We start from the raw sequence: 17,173 nt of genomic DNA on the forward strand, positions 1-17,173 counted from the left end.
GTGTCTGACTATAAGGACATATAAAAGCTATTTTCAGTAGAAAAATAAATAAAGCACTTAACCGTGGCCTGAAGTACAAAGTAATAATCATAATCTTTTTATTAGTAAATATTACCCATTAAATTATTATATTTTCCAAACAGAGAAAAAGCAGCATATTTGGTGGAGGGTAGAAACAGCAGCACCATAGATGGATTTCTGAATGTGATTTTTAGAGTTGACAGAAGAGAGCACCAAATCCCCACACACATGCTGGGAAAACCCACAACAAGCTTCTCGGTCCAGTGCTTTCCCATCAACACTCTGAAGACTACTTTAGACAACTATCATGATAATCTCACCTGCACGTGCATTTTATAGAGCACACGTTACTGTAAACACCCAGCAGCCACAACATTAAAACCACCGAGCGACAGTCTCGTTACAATACAATGTTCTGCTGAGAAACCTTGAAATCTAAACACTGTTGCAGAGGCCTCCCTCAGCAGGACAACGTACAAGAGCCCAGGGCATGACCCGGCCTCCAGACTCCCAGATCCACAGTGCTGGAACAGGCTTGATCCTCAGAGGTCCTACCCTGCAAACCACATGACCCAGAGGATCAAACACCGCAGGACTCCCCCAGAGGTGCCCCACCTGGCCAGAGCTATGGAAAACAAGGTCATCTGGGCATTTCTGTACATCTTCAGTCAGTTACCACGGTGGAAACAAAACCACTCACTGGCCAAAATGCAGTAAATGGAATGTTTTTGTACTCTTAGACTTGTCATCGTCGTACCTAAAAGTTGTGAAGCAGTGTGCAGTATGGAGCCCAGAGGAGCACCTAGTTTTTATAAATCTTCACAGTCATTAGACCTAACAAGACTTTACCTACCTGCTACTACTTGCATAGAATGATTTAAAGTGACTGCAGCGTTACCAGTTACTGTGATACATTCTAGCATCATCTGTGCAGGTATTCTGAGTCATGTCTGCAACAAGCCTTACACTTATTTGGAACATTTTAACAACCATTTTTGCTCTTGGACCGGTCAATTGTCAGTTTTGATTGTCGTAAGCTGTTTCAATTTAATATCTGTGCAGTTGCATGTAGGCTGAGTTTGACCTGCAGACAGAGGACAGTTTAACAGCCCGTACATGTGGTTTGTTTCCACCACAGTGACTGAGGTGACGTGCTCCAGTGGCAGGAGGAACCTACAAAACGTTAAGCTGTTGATTTTAATGCTGCGGCTGATTGGTGCATATACACAGTTTCACACTGCATCCAGCTTCTCCGAATAATAACATATCTGTATATCTTATGCTGATCTGATGTGATTCCATATATTGTGTTTAAACAGCTCAAACTTTCTGGTTTGATTGTTTTTGTCTTGTCTTCAGAACTCATGAGGCACTTCTGAGTTTTTGAGTCGTTTTTCAGTAGATTTTTATGTTGTTGACAGAAGACTGCGAGTCTCATCAGTTTTTTTTTTTTTTTTTTTTTTTACATCTGTCATCTTCCCATTGTGTTCAGCTTCTCGTGCAGAATGGCTTCATGACACGACAACGGCAGTTTATTCAGAATCAGTTTCCGTTATTGAGCATGCCCAGTAGCTTCTTGGCGTCCATCCCCTGCTGCTGAGCCATCTTCTGCACGTCGAAGCCCATGTGCTTCAGGAACTGGATGACGCTCATCTCTTGTCCCGTCAGCTGGTCTCGAATGGTCGGGCAGGAGGGGTTGCAGTGCGGCCACGGGCAGCTGTCGATCAGATGTAGGGGGCAACCTCTCGCTGGAGGGGTCTTGTTGTGCTTTTGGTGGTTGTGGCTGCTGTGGCTGCTGTTGCTGCTGTTGCTGGAGTGGAGGTTGTCTTGGAGGCTGCGGTCCCAGCAGTGCAGCGCTCTGGCCAGAGAGGTGCCTTTTACCTGAATGTCCATCCAGTACCTGCAGGGAGAAGAAGACAAAGAGCGATGGAGGATGCAGACGAGGAAGAACACGAGACTAATCGACTGTCATCGACTCATGTCATCACTTCACAGGTGAAAGAATACGATGTGAGCCTTTCAGAATACGTAGATTATGTATCACATGAGTTTTTGCTGCCAATCAAAAACAGCATTGAGACACTGTGTTGAAAGAAAAGTTGTTTTTTGAGAATGTGATTAGATTGTTTTAAATCAAAGCACCGTCAAAAATGGAAGCTTTTTTCATTTCTATGGCATACATGTTCTTTCTGTTTGCAATTATACATGGTGCAGTAGCACAGTGATCTCTCGTCTATCGTAGGGGTTACATTCCAGACACCCGCGCGACAGGTGAAAATCTGCTAAGTAGCGACCTTATTTATTATTATTTCTATATGTGTTTTAAGGCTTTATAAACCTTCTACACACACTTAAAAAAACCTTTTTCCACACTCATACACTTTCTACACTCTTAAACCTACGTTATGTTAACAACATATAAAATTCTATATGGGCACTCACCAGTGAACATACTACAACTTTAGTGATGAAGATGATGATGAATTAGCTGCAGTACTGATGACGATGAGATGAATGTACTGCACAGTGAGAACGGACAAGGCCAGATGCTAAACGCTGACATACATGGAAGACGGAGGAGACAGATGCTATGGTCGCTGAGCCAATCAGTGCCCAGCGCTGTACGCTACGCAGTTTATTTGGATTTAATATTCTTTTAAACCCTTGATGCCTATTGTCGCGAATTCGCAACATACCGCTTTCATTCAGACTGCGGCCGAGATAGCGCATCCATTCCCCCAATGCCGGTTTGTGCATATTCAACCTCGGAACCTTTTGCAAGCACTGGTTTCTCGTAGGATCAGTCGGAGTGGGACCTAATTATTAGATATCTGTTATCATATATCTGTGTATCTGTGTTCTATGTGTAAAAGATAATATTAACAATCTCCACTTATTTTTGTATCAGCTGGAAAGAAAAAACACACAAAAAATTTTTTTTATATTTAATTGTAAATAAATTCAGGTGTCAAGGGGTTAATTTGTTTTTAATTATTATTTTTTAAATATTGTTTTAATATTTTTAGGCTAGAAAATGTGTATTTTACTGCCAAAATAATTAAAATAATACATATATAAAAATACCTATATACTGCAAAATCCCACGACACCAAATACAATTTAAAAACCCGCGACAGAGTGAGACCGCGAAAAGTGAACCGCAACATGGCGAGGGACCAATGTATTTTTTTTCGGTTCCAAATTGATTTTCTGTAGAATGAAGATCATTTACTGTTTTAATTCACTTTTTCAGGATCAATAAAACAACAGCAAACAAGAGTAAATGATGGCTACATGTGTATTCAGGGTACAGAAGGGTTCACATGAGCTGCCGTGTGATGAACGGGACCAGTTTTATGAACAGAATGAAGACACGTGAGCCTAATACGAATATAGTGTCAACTGTGGGATGGAAGGCAGAGTTCATTTGATTTATTTCTTGATATGAAATGGTTTTGCAGTTGCGTTTACATAAAGGTATATAGTGTGGGCCTGAAATGCACATAGAGAAAATAGCTTTTTTATCAACCTGATTGTATCACACTTTTGTTTTGGCATTGCTGGTTTTTTTTGTTAAAGGGTTGCACTGGTGGTATATTTTTTTTTTCTTTAAGTTTTATTTCAGATTTATTTGAAAGAAAAACCCTTACATGAACAGGTAGGCGCAGTCGTTGCTGCATTTGGAGTAAATGCTGCGTGTTAGGGATTATTTTCAGCAGTGATGAATCTACATTTGCTGCTATAATGATTATTTATGATTATTATAGTGTAAAGTAACCAAGTATTTGCTTTACTTTATGCATTACATCTAACATAATACTTTGACCTTATTAAAGATTATAGGTTCTCTATAGGTTCGTCTTACATGTTAGGCATTGAATCAGCTTGTGGAACAAATTGTCAGAACTTGTATTAAAATGTTTTGTTTACTTACGTTCTGGTAATGAGTTCATGAGACAGACATGCTGGAACAAACATCGCCCTGCCAATCGAAACACAGCATCACAGTCAGTAAAACGGTCACTTCATCTTGCGTGTGTGTGTGTGCGCGTGTGTGTGTGTGTGTGTGTGTGTGTGTGTGTGTGTGTGTGTGTGTGTGTGTGTGTGTGTGTCTGTCAGCCTTACGGTACGTCACGTAGTGTGTTCCTCAGCTCCTGTCCCAGGTTCTGGATGTATCTCCACTGGCCCTCGTGGACGGGCTGCCCGGTCAGATGGATGTTATCGACTGTCAGCTGGGCTTCATCAAACAGCCACTGCACCACGAACACCGGGCCTGCAGGGTGGACAGAGGAACCGCAGGTCAGGCTTTAAATAATGTACCAGCGTCCGTCTTTGTCGTTTTGTGTGTGTCGGCACTCACTTTTCAATGTGGGGAAGACTTTATATCCAAAGAAACAGTTCCACTCCTCTCCCACATGAGCCTGTCTGCAGCTTTCTGGCACCAATCCGCCCCAGTACCTGCAAAAAAAATATCACCACTTTTCTCAAGTGACTCTTTGATCCCTCCTACAAACCATCTTGTAGTTAACACCATCTTTGTCCTACCTGATCCCTCTCTTTATGGCCTCTGTCGGGGCACAGCTGATGGTGTCCAGGCAGTCGGTGAATTTGTACTGTTTGTTGTCCAGGAACCATCCAGAGTCGGCGAGGCCTCTGACCTGCACCCCTCTGTGGCCCTGCGACGCCAGCTGCTCTGCGACCTGGTCCACGTTCAGGAGGACGCCTGTACCGCCGGCACTGGTGACCAGAAGAGTTGGATTAGATCGACCAACTGAGCAGTTACCTTTGGTAAAACACACACTTATACTAACACTGACCTGCTGCCGGCCAGAAGCAGAACCTTGGCTTTGTCCAGACCTTTCGTTAGCAGCTCATTCACCACCTCCTTAATGATCAGAGAGCCCATGAACGCATAATCACCTGAGAATGTAAATAGTATTTATTTATGATGCACACAGGAGAATTATACAGGGTTTCTGTAGAAATCAGCCAGTCAAATTTAATGCTTTTTAATGCCATTTTAATGCTATACTGTAAAAATTTAATGCCACGACTGTGAACGCAACAAATTACACAGGTTTGTTTTTTTGTAAAAGATGATTTTTATATGAAAACTGTCCCCACATTTCACTATTTCTGAATCCGGAAACCACCCCTGACCACCCACGGGCTGCAGTCATTCTCTGAATTCCACGTTTTCGAGCCATTTTTGCTAGAATTTGCGTTTCCCCATTTCCCAGTTATCCTCCACCTTGTCCAGGCAGCCGGACACTTTCCAAACATGCAGTTTTGGGCAATTGTACCTGACCGGCTGGAACAATTACTGCAGTGGTTCGGCATGTTTATGCAGATGCACATGTCTGACGAATCGCAGTCTATAATTACATGTTATTATATGGTTATTATCAAATGTTTTTCTTGAAAGCTTCAGAAAGATTTTTTTATGCCACTGAGAATCAAATTTAATGATTTTTAATGCCATTTAAGGTCTTAATTTTCACAAAATCAATTTAATGACTATTAATGCTTTTTAATGCCCTGCAGAAACCCTGTTATAAATCTACCAAAAATATGAAAGAAAGAGTTAGAGCTTGGGAGCTTGGCTTTGTTGTTTACATTGGTGGCATTTCAAAAGTTACAACACTGTTTTCCAAGTGTCTCAAATGTAATAAAATTAGCTTTTCAATAACCCAGACATGGACAAAATCATAGATTAATCTGAAAAAGTTATCGCTGATACGAGAGCAAAACAGCGAAGGCACAGAAAACTGAAAAACAGGCTTCGTAAGATTATCTGTTCTGTTCTTTTCACTCGCTTCTTTTCACTGCCTCTTCCAGCACTTTATACATCCTCAGTAGGGCTGGGCAATATGGCTTAAAAAAAAAATCTCCGATTTTTTTCACAAAAAATCCCGATTCAAGATTTATCCGATTTTTTTTAACCCCCTACCTAATCTCTGGAGGAGTCCAGTCTACTTAATGCAAATGAGCTACAGCCAGGTAAACACACCGGATTGCAGCTGGAAATGCGCCGCACGCAGAATGCTGGTCCGGTTGCAGTGCGTTTCCAGCTGCCATCCGGTGTGTTTACCTGGAGAGGGCTGCAGCTCATTTGCATTAAGTAGAGTGACTTCTACTTTATGCAAATTCAGAGAGGCGTGCGGGGATTCCACGCATCGTGAAACTGTCCTCAAACTTCTAAACTAGGCGTCGGTGACCTAAAACGAGGACAGATTCAGCTGCTGCACAGATTATTTCTCGCCTCAGATGCTTTCAGAAATACTTTTCGGTGACGTGTTTTTTAAATAAAAGGGAAAGTTTGCGGCTGAGCCGCTGTGTTTATCCGACTTGTCTGCAGGACTGTCCAGCTGAAAGCTCGGTCACGTGACCACGTAGCGGCCTGCTGTTGCTCAGTGCTGTCATGTGATCATATTGTGGTCCGCTAGTGACCGCCGTCCGTGCGATTTTCAGATGTGGTGCGTTGCTGTGCGGGAAAATAGCATCTAGTGGACACGTGTCTTTAGACCTGCACCGCTCGCTGCCATGTTGTTTGTGTATCAAGCGCGGGGGGGAGGGGGGCGCACTCTGAACTACGGGAGCCCAGCAGGCAGGCGTTGGTGGCGGATGTTGATGAGAAAATCGATTTTCATAAAAGCAAATCGACATTAAGTACAAAGTCGAATTAATCGATAAAGTCGATTTATCGCCCAGCCCTAATCCTCAGCAAAACTTACAAGCTCTCAAAGCCAGACCATCACATTCACTGTGTCTTACTGTGATCAGTCTTCAGGGTGACTCCGCTCCACACATCACTGGAGCAGTACGGGATGAACCTGCAGGAGACAGAAAGACTGTTAGAAGCAGCAGAAACAAGCTACAGTCACAATCCAAATCAGAGCGCTTTTCATTTGAGCTGGTTTGCGAATGCTGACAGATGTCCAAATAGACACAACAAGGCCTCAGACAAACTGATCACAAACACAGCAAGTGTGCGCTCAGATTTGAAACAGTTTTTAGTAGAAGCCAATGACAGACCGCTGCTAGAAAAACAGAACTACTGACAGGCAAATACTGGCGATATTTTTTTATGGATGAAATGTTGAAACATGAAACGTGTACGTATCACAACTGTTATCGAAAGTAGCAACATTCATGTTAAAATTGGAAAATAAACTAATAAAGGTTAAAGCCTGTACTATGCAAATAACTTATAGGTATAACATAAACACCATATCAAATATAAAATGTAAAAACACTCATTCAGTGAAAAGGTACGAAATTACTATGTATTAATACTCATACTAATACTCATACTAAACTTACTTTCAGATAAACTGAATAAACATTAAAAGGCCCATAAATCATCTTTCTTTGTAAGTATTTATACTAAAATGAAATAATAACAACCAAGGAACCTTATGTTTTTGTTGTCTTTTTGTTTCTCTCTCCTGACCTTTTCTCTGCTGTCATGTTACTCAGACTGAGACACTCAGATGTAGACTGCAGGTATCAGTTTGACATCAGCCACACATTTCACATGGATTTCTTGTCCTATTCTGCTTTCTACATGCTACCATTTTTAAAAGCCCCTCCACTACAGGAAAAAGCAAACATAATTTCTGGGGTAGCAATACACGACTCAGAAATTTCAAGTTTTGCCAAAGGTTTCCCGTCACTGCTGCGTCCTTCACTTAGCTCCACCCAATACAACTGTGACTGGTTTAAAGAAATACAAGGCAGAGCATTTTCCCACTATAGCAGAATGATAATGAGGTGCAGCCAGAACATTCTATGCTGTAGAATGATGTGGCCATGAAAGACTCCCCCTCACCCCAACCAGCCGAGGCAGACGGTTGCCCTGCCTGACCCAGGTTCTGCCGGAGGTTTCTTCTGGCTAAAAGGACGGGGTTTTTTTGGTTGTTGTTTTTTCACTGCACCAAAGAGCTGTTCAGATGGAATCACTGGATTTGTTGGGCTTCTCTTTATAAAATATTACTGTCAGGCTTTCATCTTACAATGTGAGATGCCAGGTGATTACTTACAATAGGAAATGATGCTATATACAGTAAATAAAACTGAACTGAAAATTTAATGGAATTATTGAACATTGGCTAAATTAACAAACAAACAAAAAAATCCTATTTTAAATCAAATTATTTTCATTTTGATTTAGAAAATTGTGTTTTATTATTATTATTATTATTATTATTATTATTATTATTATTATTATTATTAATAATAATAATAATAATAATAATAATAATAATAATAATAGGTTAAGTATCACTGCATTAACCTGTGAGAAGTATTTTACTGTTGCACATGTTTCACAAGTAAAGCTAAATCTGACTACTTCACAAGTCGTAGTACTTTTAACACACTGACCACTGCATCATGTTTTACAAAGATGATCTTAAGCTTTTATGGCAAAGTTGACACAGAAAATGGGAAAAGTCATACAAGGCACCTATGACAAAAAATATACATTAACACTAATAAATTCTATCTTTTCAACTCAACATCCTGACTCCCAGGAGCTGTTGTCTCCCAGGATGTTGCTTTCCCAGATGTGTGCACCCACACACACACACGTTGACACTGACGTAAGTAGTTATCCTTGACAAACAAGTAAATGGAACAAAAAAACTAAAACGCACACACATGAATGCATTGACTGGCATGAGTTCTTACACCATGTTGGCGTTCCACCAGTGAGGGTTTTCCTCCGGCTGGGGAGACAAAATTCCTGTTCCTGTAAAAAGAGGGAAGACAGATGAAACAGTTGAGGTGAGAACTGACACATTCTGGACAAATGTCCTCATTGTAGAGTCAAAAGGCTTCAGTAGAGTTAACACACGCTTCAGGCTACTTATTATGATGAGTGTGTTTATTGTGGATGTGTGGTTTCCTCCGCGGCAAATAAGTCATTAACTTTCCCAGCTTTGGTCAGCAGTTACATGCAGCCACTGAGGAGCTGTGCGGCTGCTGCAGTGGCCACCAGTGTAAAGTATGCAGAGGAGGAGGGAGAGTCATAAACAAACAAGGAGTTCCCTGATGACTGGAGGCAAAGAACCACAGAGTCAGACTTCTAAAGATTAATGCAAACTCAGCTAAAGAACAAACACAAACACTTCCATGAATCTCCTTCATTCAGAGGAAGTTTTTTTTCCGACTGAGGAAATCTAAAGCTCTGTGGGGCTGTGTAGAGATTCTGCACAATCTGCACAAACAGGGTAACACTGTCAGGAATAAGACACAGCGCTGTGCCTGGATTCTGCAGCTCACAATGCAGGACTTTTACCTGTTCTGGTTTGTGGCCACTTGGTGGAGCTCATCAGTCTCCTCATGGTCTCGTATCTGCTGTCACAGGTCTGTCTGTTGAAACAGTACCATCCACCTAAACACAACACACACACACACACACACACACACACACACACACACACACACACACACACACACACACACACACACACACACACACACACACACACACACACACGTTTGTTACCAGGCTGTGTTGAGCTCTGTGTGTTAAGCTCTGGTTTAGTTCACAGGTTCATCCTCACCTTCCAAAAACACCAGCCACCTCCTGCTGCCTTTGGACTCCTTGATGTAGTACCTGCACGAGAACACCAGAACAAATCGCTGTGAATGCGCTCGATTGTGCACGCCGATGCATTCAAACACCAGCGCCACACTGGGGATGCTACCTTTGATCCTGACATGAAAGATCTGGCTCTGATCGCACCACTAAACTTCTCTGCAGGAGCCTGAGTGGAGGCTTTCAGGGCCCTAATGGGTTTTTTTTTCTTTCTTCACATATGTAGAGGATGTTGGCAGCACACACACTCTCACACTTGACAGCTTGGGTGGCATGTGGGAAGGTCCTCATATTCACAGGGACAACAGTGTGGTAATTAATTAGTGGTTTATTTTGTCCTGTTTTAGTGCTTTGCACAGTTTGCCAGTAGTGTTGCCTAAATGAAAGCTAATTGAACTAAACTGCCGCTGGTATACCAGTAACCTCTGGCTTTTTTTTAAATAGGCAATGCTTAAAAATTATTATTTATTTGAAAAAGTAGAGTGAGTCCTTGTTAACTTGCCTCTGAAACTGACTACAGTTCATTTACTCACCCCAAAATTGTAATTCATAGTGATGAGATACTATTCATGAGCAATGCACCTGAAACTCTCTATGACATTAAACACTAACATTGATACCACTTATATACACTAAATCTTTCTGCTATGGGATTATTGGCACAACTCTTGGAATTTGATGCCATCTGCCTAATATAGTCTGATTTGGACATGTTTTTGCTTTAATGTGTTTCAAGACCAATCCAGACTGTAAAAATCTTTCACACTCATTGGAAACTACCTGAAAAATAATATTTTATTTCCTCGAGTGTAGAAAAACAGATGCTTGTCAAGGCATAAACTTTTAAACTAACTGTAATCAGCTGTGCTGCGAAGACCAACAAGCTTCTTCATCCCTGCAGGGATAAAAGCCTCTCTGTCGGGAGCGCGCACGGTCTCTCGCTCCCTCACTCAGCGGCAGCGCGCACTGCTCTCTCTCTGATCTTGTCCTTTGATCCATTTTGGTCACATCCGGAGTGACAGGGGAATGAAGGGCAGAGAGCTAAACCACTACACTGCCTGCCTGCCTGCCTGCCTGCCTGCCTGCCTGTCTGTCTGTCTGTCTGTCTGTCTGTGCGCCTTCATGGCTTCAATGAGATTCACTCCAGTTACCAAATACTATGCCAGGCTGTTTAAGTCACATGTTACTGCTGAGAAGCTGCAGCCCAAACACTTACCCTGCAGGTGACCCGTCATTGCACGTCACAGACACATTCTTCAAAAAGTGCAGCTTCATGTCTTGGTCCAGCTTTTGCGCAGAGCACGGATACAGCGACTGCGCCAAGTTCTTAATCTGCACCATGAAGTTGTCCATGTTGCCCTCCACGGCTGTGAAGTCCAAAGGGAAGCTCTCCGCTCCTTCCACCCGCTCCCTGTACGCCGGAGAAGGCGGCGGCTGCTGCTGCTGAACACGCCGAGTTTGCGCCCGACCGCCGCGCACTCTCCTCGCCTCCAGCGGTGCGCTCATGTGGATGAAGAGCAGCAGCAGGCAGGAGCGCAGCGCGGACAGTCCGGCCGAGCTTCTCAGCACACCGCGGCTCTGCATTTTCTAAACTCTTAGTGGGAAACGTCTCTCGAGTGTGTGCGTGAGGTGTGAATAAAACTCAGCATATCCTAGGAACAGACGGAGAGGAGGTGGAAAGTTCTTCGAAAACGCACGGAGACTTCCAGGAAACTCACGCAAGGTGTGCGGACTAAACGCAGCTCACGGACCTCCATGGTGCCCTGAGAGGTGGGCAGCTGGCTTCAAATTCGCCCCACGTGAAGTTCCAGTCCATTCCCTTAAATGTGGAGCAGCTCATCCAGTAAAAAAGCGTCATTACGCGCGTAAAAATAACAGTGAAGTCTCGTTGCGCGCGGCTTCACTGGCGACCTGTTGCCTCTTGGCTCAGGTCCTCATGAGCTGCGGACGAAGGAGGGAGTTTATTTGAAGTCCTCCCTCTCCTCTCCCCTCTCCCTGCCCCCGTGCCTCTCGCTCCCGCGGGCCAATCGTTATTACTGTTGACTGATGCTCCTGGCGGGGCGTCGGTCTCACCCCGAGAGCGCGTGTGTATGCCTGGCACGCCCCCCTCCGCTCGGTTCACTCACACACTCGGCCCCTTTGATGTTGTGTCATCATATGACCACGCTGCCTTTGAAGTGTCTTTGATTGAACGTACTGTGTGAGGAGAGACAGGCCGTCCTGCTGCAGCCTCCACTGGATGCATATATGCATGTTTTGTTATGTTTTTCATTCGCTGAAAAGCAAACCTGCAGTTTCTTCTTGTTTGTGTCTGTGATGATTTTATATCTCTAGAGGCGGTGATGTGACTGGGAGGCTTTAAACCATGACTGACACTATGAGGCATCTCTCAGTCTTTACTTAATTTACTTACAGACATGAGATATTCTTTAGTGTTGTGTCAGTTTGAAATAAATTTCTTTTAAATTGTCGCTTTGTTATATGACGTCCAGGTGGATGAGCAACGATCTCACACTTTGTCCAGCAGCAGCAGCAGCGCCGCCTCCAGCCAGCATCACTTCTCAGCATATTTGCTATCTTAAGACATCAAAAACCTGCAGGTCACTGGTGCAGAAATTAAGAAATTATCTGCAGAAAGGAATCTTCCCTCTATTGTACAATGTAGATCAAATGTATGGATCAAATGTGCAAATCTGTACAATATCATCATTTATCAACATATAAATGTGTGCAATATCATTATTTTATATATCCAGAGCAATCTATGCAGTATCTGAATTTCCACATATGGAAGCATCTGTACACTACCAGTCAAAAGTTTGGACACACCTTTTCATTCAGTGCTTTTTATTTATTTGTATTATTTTCTACATTGTAGATTAAGACTGAAGATTAACACTTTTTTGTTTACAACATAATTCCATGTGTATTATGTTATAGTTTTGATGTCATCAGTATTAATCTACAATGTAGAAAATAATCAAACAAAAACCACTGAGTGAGAAGGTGTGTCCAAACTTCAATCGTAGTGTATGTCTTAAGTTTAATTTTTTATTCTGATGTTCGGTCCATGTTTGCACCATCCTAGGAATAATAAAGGTGTATCTTATATAGTGAGCTCCTGCTATTTTTTGATGCGGTTTTCTGATGCCATTGGTTGTTGAACATTTACCTATACCTATATACCTGTACCATCCTTGTATCTGAGCCCATCCAGGGATCAGATGAGCTCATCAACCTACTAACTGTGAATGTCTTTGAATCTGAGTCAGTGGCCACTTTTCATGTCAGATCTTTCAGTTTGTGTTCCACAGTTGATTATTCCTCATAACATTTCGCATAAAACCACCATTTTCTTTCAGTTTCTGGCACTCACGTCTGAGTATTTCACTGAATTGTACAGCAACCTGGTATGGTTGAAGCACTCTGATCAGATAAATCATTTTCTTTTTTACATCTCTAAAGCCGCTCCTCAGATCCATCATCCTCTAACATTCAGCAATTCAATGTCATTACATTTTTATTTCCTGACTTTGATACGTGTTTCAAAAGGAAGAGAACCCTATTTTCTAGTGTGTGTTTGCCATTCTGTGCTTGACTTGGAGTTTGCATTCCGTCCAGACAGTTTAAAGTTTTCTGTCCTGCTGAGTGAGGAAGGAAACCGATTGTTTGCTTGTTTATTCAGATGATGGCAATTTCCCACCAGTACTGAGAACTGTATTCACCTCTCTGCCACTCTCTCTCTCTCGGGTGGACTCTGCTTCTAAATGTTGAACTGGTCAGCCAGTCGTACGGCCTCTAAAGCTCTGACCTCACACCTTTCCATCTGTTGGTACCACATGTGATGTTGTCCATCCAGTCTGATTCCAGCTTGGATCCGATCTGATCCTCGCAGACAGAAAACGGCCTTGATTCTCTCAGTAACTGTGCAGGTGAACTGCATATGGTACATACATGAAGCCATCCATATGGGGAGCAGATTGACTGTGTTGTGTCCAGTTTACAGACATACTCTTTCTTCTTCTCTTGCATGGGCCGCTGGAGTTAAATATACTAAAGGTCAAGGAAGAGGAATAACTATCTTTGTATCATTTTGGATCCAAATTATAGAGAATCTGATTGTATAAGGACTTTAGGATTTAAGAACACATAGGAAGCTTGACTTGAATGTTATTCTTTTTTTAAAAACTTTATCAGGCTAAAAGAGGGCCAGTTGCCATGTTTAATAAATTACAGCATTTTGATATGGTAAAGCTACAAATGAAACATTGCAAAAGCAGAGAAGATCAGTGAAAACAGCCACAACCTTATCAAAAGTTCATCGCTCTGCCTTCGTCAGTCCCCCTTATCTGTTTTAATGAATGTGACGTGTGATCTTACACCAGAGAAATATATTAACTTGTGTGGAAATGGCGTCATTTAGTGTTTTGGTCATGATTCTGGAGAGAGCTGCCTACAGTTCACGTTTGATTACAAAATCTTGCATGTTTATCTGGGTTCTTGTAGTGACTGCAAATGCAATTATATGCATAAATACAATTAACAATATTGTCGTACCTCATTTTGTGACTCTGAGTGCTCTCTGTATGTAGAGACAGACTGTTTCCCCACAGGCATATTTGATTATTATAAGAAAAAAGAAGCAGGTGGAACAAATTTAACGAGTGGTGGCTTAATTCTACTAAAGTGCCCCAGTAAGTCAGTTCAGTGAGCCAGTATTCATGCAATATAGTGCTGAAACTGACATGAACATGAACATTCATTAATTTCATAATTGATGACATGTTAGAACTCATTTATTCATTTTTTTTCTTAAATTTGTCACATCCATATGTATATGTGTTTGTAGTATACTTAAAGTAATTCTCTGGTTTGCTAAATAAACCTAAAAAAAATCGTGTTTAGAACTTTTTTTCCATGAAAATAACCCTTTTGTGCTTAAATTCAATTAAATTAAATTCTGTTTATATAGTGGAGATTCACGTCATCTCACGGCACTTAGCATAATGAGGTACAGTACTTACGAATAATAAAAAGCTTTTAAAAAACCTGGAATCTAACTGTGCTGTTAAGTGAAACTACACTGTTGTCCCTGTTTCTTTACACCCATCTCACTGCACCTCATACACACCAGCTCACCTATGAGAGCATATAAAAAACAGTATATGGACATTTTAACAAGGTAAAAAGCTAGATTTTCACTGGAGAGGGTCTTTAAACAATGAACATACTTTGCAGCGGAAGTCATTTAATCATTTTCCTCTGTTGTAGAGTAAATCCGTGTTCACTGCTGTGAAACAAACCAAAAATATCTTACAATTTGGGTGAACTGGCCCTTTAAATCACGGTGTGATGGAAGGTAAAGATTTAAATAAAGTTCGTTCAAACAAACACCGTGACGTCACTACAAACAATGGCAGCCAGCGGCACAGCTGTAACGGTTCTGACTCCAAATGGGAGAAGACAAACAGTTAAAGTGGCTCCAAACACGCCGTTATTACAGGTAATTTGTGTTTACGGAACATTTAGTGTTTTCTGACGTGGACGGTTTTATTAATTCTGCTGTTTTGTCAGCACAACGGAGCGAATTGTGTTCATGTCAGTTAGCTTGTGTGGCTAACAGTTGTTAGCCAGTGACTGATCAGTTTCCGTTTTCGTGCGACAAAAATCAAGTAATGTGTCTAATTATGAAGCAGAAATTAATTTATGACATCTTTCTTACATTTTCCGTCGTCAGGTGCTGGAGGACGTCTGCAAAAAGCACGGATTTAACCCCGACGAGCACGGTTTGAAGTGAGTATCAGTTGGTTCATGTAGTCGTCACGTTAGTAACATTTAAGACTACGAGTTAAGCTGTTAGACTACAGTTCCTCCAGCTTAAGCCGTGGACTGCATCTACATACACGTTAATACAAACGTAATAGTAGTTGACAGTAGTACAATAACAAACTGACATGGCTGCTGATATTTAACCAGTTAAATAAATCAATATTGTTCGCAGCAGGTGTCAATCCTGACTTGTTTCTTTGAGCTACTCAGCTCTCATATCTCTCAAATCATAGTTCTGCAATAAATGAAAGTGGAAAGATGATTTTTCTATAAATTTGGTTGTAGTTAGACAACAGACGAGAAGTCAAGGTGACAATAGTTGTTGAATTTTCGGACATTGACCTAATTCACCCTCAGGTATCACATTACTGTTTTCTTCCTTTTAATGATGGAATAAGTCATCAACTCCAGAGCAGGAATATTTTGTGAATTTCAATAGTTGTTCCTTTATTATTATTATCACATAGGCAGAAATTGACTATCTCGTCATTCTCAGCTGCCTCTTTCCTCTATCGTCACCTGTTGACAGGTTTCAGAGGACCGTTCTTGACCTCACGCTGCCATGGAGGTTTGCCAACCTGCCCAACAATGCAAAACTGGAAATGGTGACAAGTACGAGAAAACAAGGTGCAACGGACAGCCAGGTTAGTTACAACAAAGTGCAAGGTTGTATGTGTATAAGAGACACACATATGGGTAAAACGTAATATAATGCTGTTAAACTGTGGTGGTTTACTACATAGTAAAAACACACAGTAGTAATTGGCAGAAGTGTGTCTGTGAAGCACACAATTTAAGGTACGTATGGGGATTGTGTGGTTTTCAGTATCAGTGGTAGCACTAGAATAGTAGCCTGAATCATAGGTCTGGCTTAGTGAAGCAGAAATAGCACTTTAAGATGTAGAATACATATCTGAATTTTTTTGTATTTAGTAAATGATGAACAGTTTCATGCATCAAATGTAGTTAACTGCAGTTGTTGTTTTTTTATGGATTTCAGAATCAAGAAAGTTTTTACTGAAATTGGCTGAGAATTCCTTGTCAATTCATGCCGCAAATCTACATGGCTGCATATAGTTACTTAGGCTCTGCATGCATCTACCGTTTATGTTTTGGCACATCTGGATGATGTTGACTGAGTTCAGTTTGATAACATTTTAGACTGAATAATTTATATGTTGATGATCTTTTGTTGTGGTGTTTTGATTAATGACCAGTATGGACTCTGGGGAGAAATATTAATGTGACAAAGCAGGTAGAGAGATTCAATGTGGTTTTCGCACAAGTACAGCAGTCAGATAAATGTAAAGTTTTGTAACAGCACTGTTCAATTCTATGAAAAGCTGATGCTAGGCTACAGATTGGTGTCAGATTAAAAGGAAAAAAATGGCACAAAATGTCACAGTATGATGCTCAGAGCTTTTCCTTGTCATAGTTCCTTCAAGTCTACTGGAGGGATGAACACCATTCAAAATATATTGCCATGTTTGGTGTTGGAGAGAGTAAAATCTAAACTGTCGGGCATAGCTTACAGTTCACGTCATTGTCTAATTATCAGGTTGTGAAGTGACCCCTTGTGCACTGAATGAAAACATCTCCATGGGTGTTGATTTCCTCTTCCTGATGCAGAATCTATTTAGGAACATCATCAAGGTTATGTCATGACATCTTAATAACAGAAAAAAAGCTAGCTCTGAAAAGGAAAGATGTTTCTTCACA

At 41.4% G+C, this 17,173-nt stretch overlaps 2 protein-coding genes across 4 annotated transcripts in view; one reads left to right on the forward strand and one right to left on the reverse strand.

Moving 5' to 3' along the window:
* Positions 1-74: 74 nt before the first annotated feature.
* notum1b (notum, palmitoleoyl-protein carboxylesterase b) lies at positions 75-11,614 on the reverse strand. Its single transcript, XM_023290407.3, has 11 exons — positions 10,842-11,614; positions 9,591-9,643; positions 9,323-9,418; positions 8,713-8,773; positions 6,796-6,854; positions 4,839-4,941; positions 4,567-4,758; positions 4,382-4,479; positions 4,147-4,294; positions 3,956-4,003; positions 75-1,921 (listed from the first exon to the last, which is right to left on the reverse strand). The coding sequence occupies exons 1-11, from the start codon at positions 11,207-11,209 to the stop codon at positions 1,564-1,566; spliced, it is 1,584 nt and encodes a 527-aa protein (XP_023146175.3). The 5' UTR covers positions 11,210-11,614; the 3' UTR covers positions 75-1,563.
* Positions 11,615-15,020: 3,406 nt separating this feature from the next.
* Positions 15,021-17,173, forward strand: part of aspscr1 (ASPSCR1 tether for SLC2A4, UBX domain containing) — a 28,757-nt gene continuing 26,604 nt past the window's right edge. For all 3 annotated transcript variants that reach the window (XR_004848986.2, XM_035957314.2, XM_023290388.3), the window contains exons 1-3: positions 15,021-15,128; positions 15,363-15,418; positions 15,984-16,098. Coding sequence is in view for 2 of the 3 variants with exons in the window: in XM_035957314.2 (XP_035813207.2) it covers positions 15,039-15,128; positions 15,363-15,418; positions 15,984-16,098 (261 nt within the window). In the remaining variant the exon portion in view is untranslated. The remainder of the gene's footprint in view (positions 15,129-15,362; positions 15,419-15,983; positions 16,099-17,173) is intronic.

This window comes from Amphiprion ocellaris, chromosome 4, assembly GCF_022539595.1.
Source record: "Amphiprion ocellaris isolate individual 3 ecotype Okinawa chromosome 4, ASM2253959v1, whole genome shotgun sequence".
Taxonomy (NCBI): Eukaryota; Metazoa; Chordata; class Actinopteri; family Pomacentridae; genus Amphiprion; species Amphiprion ocellaris.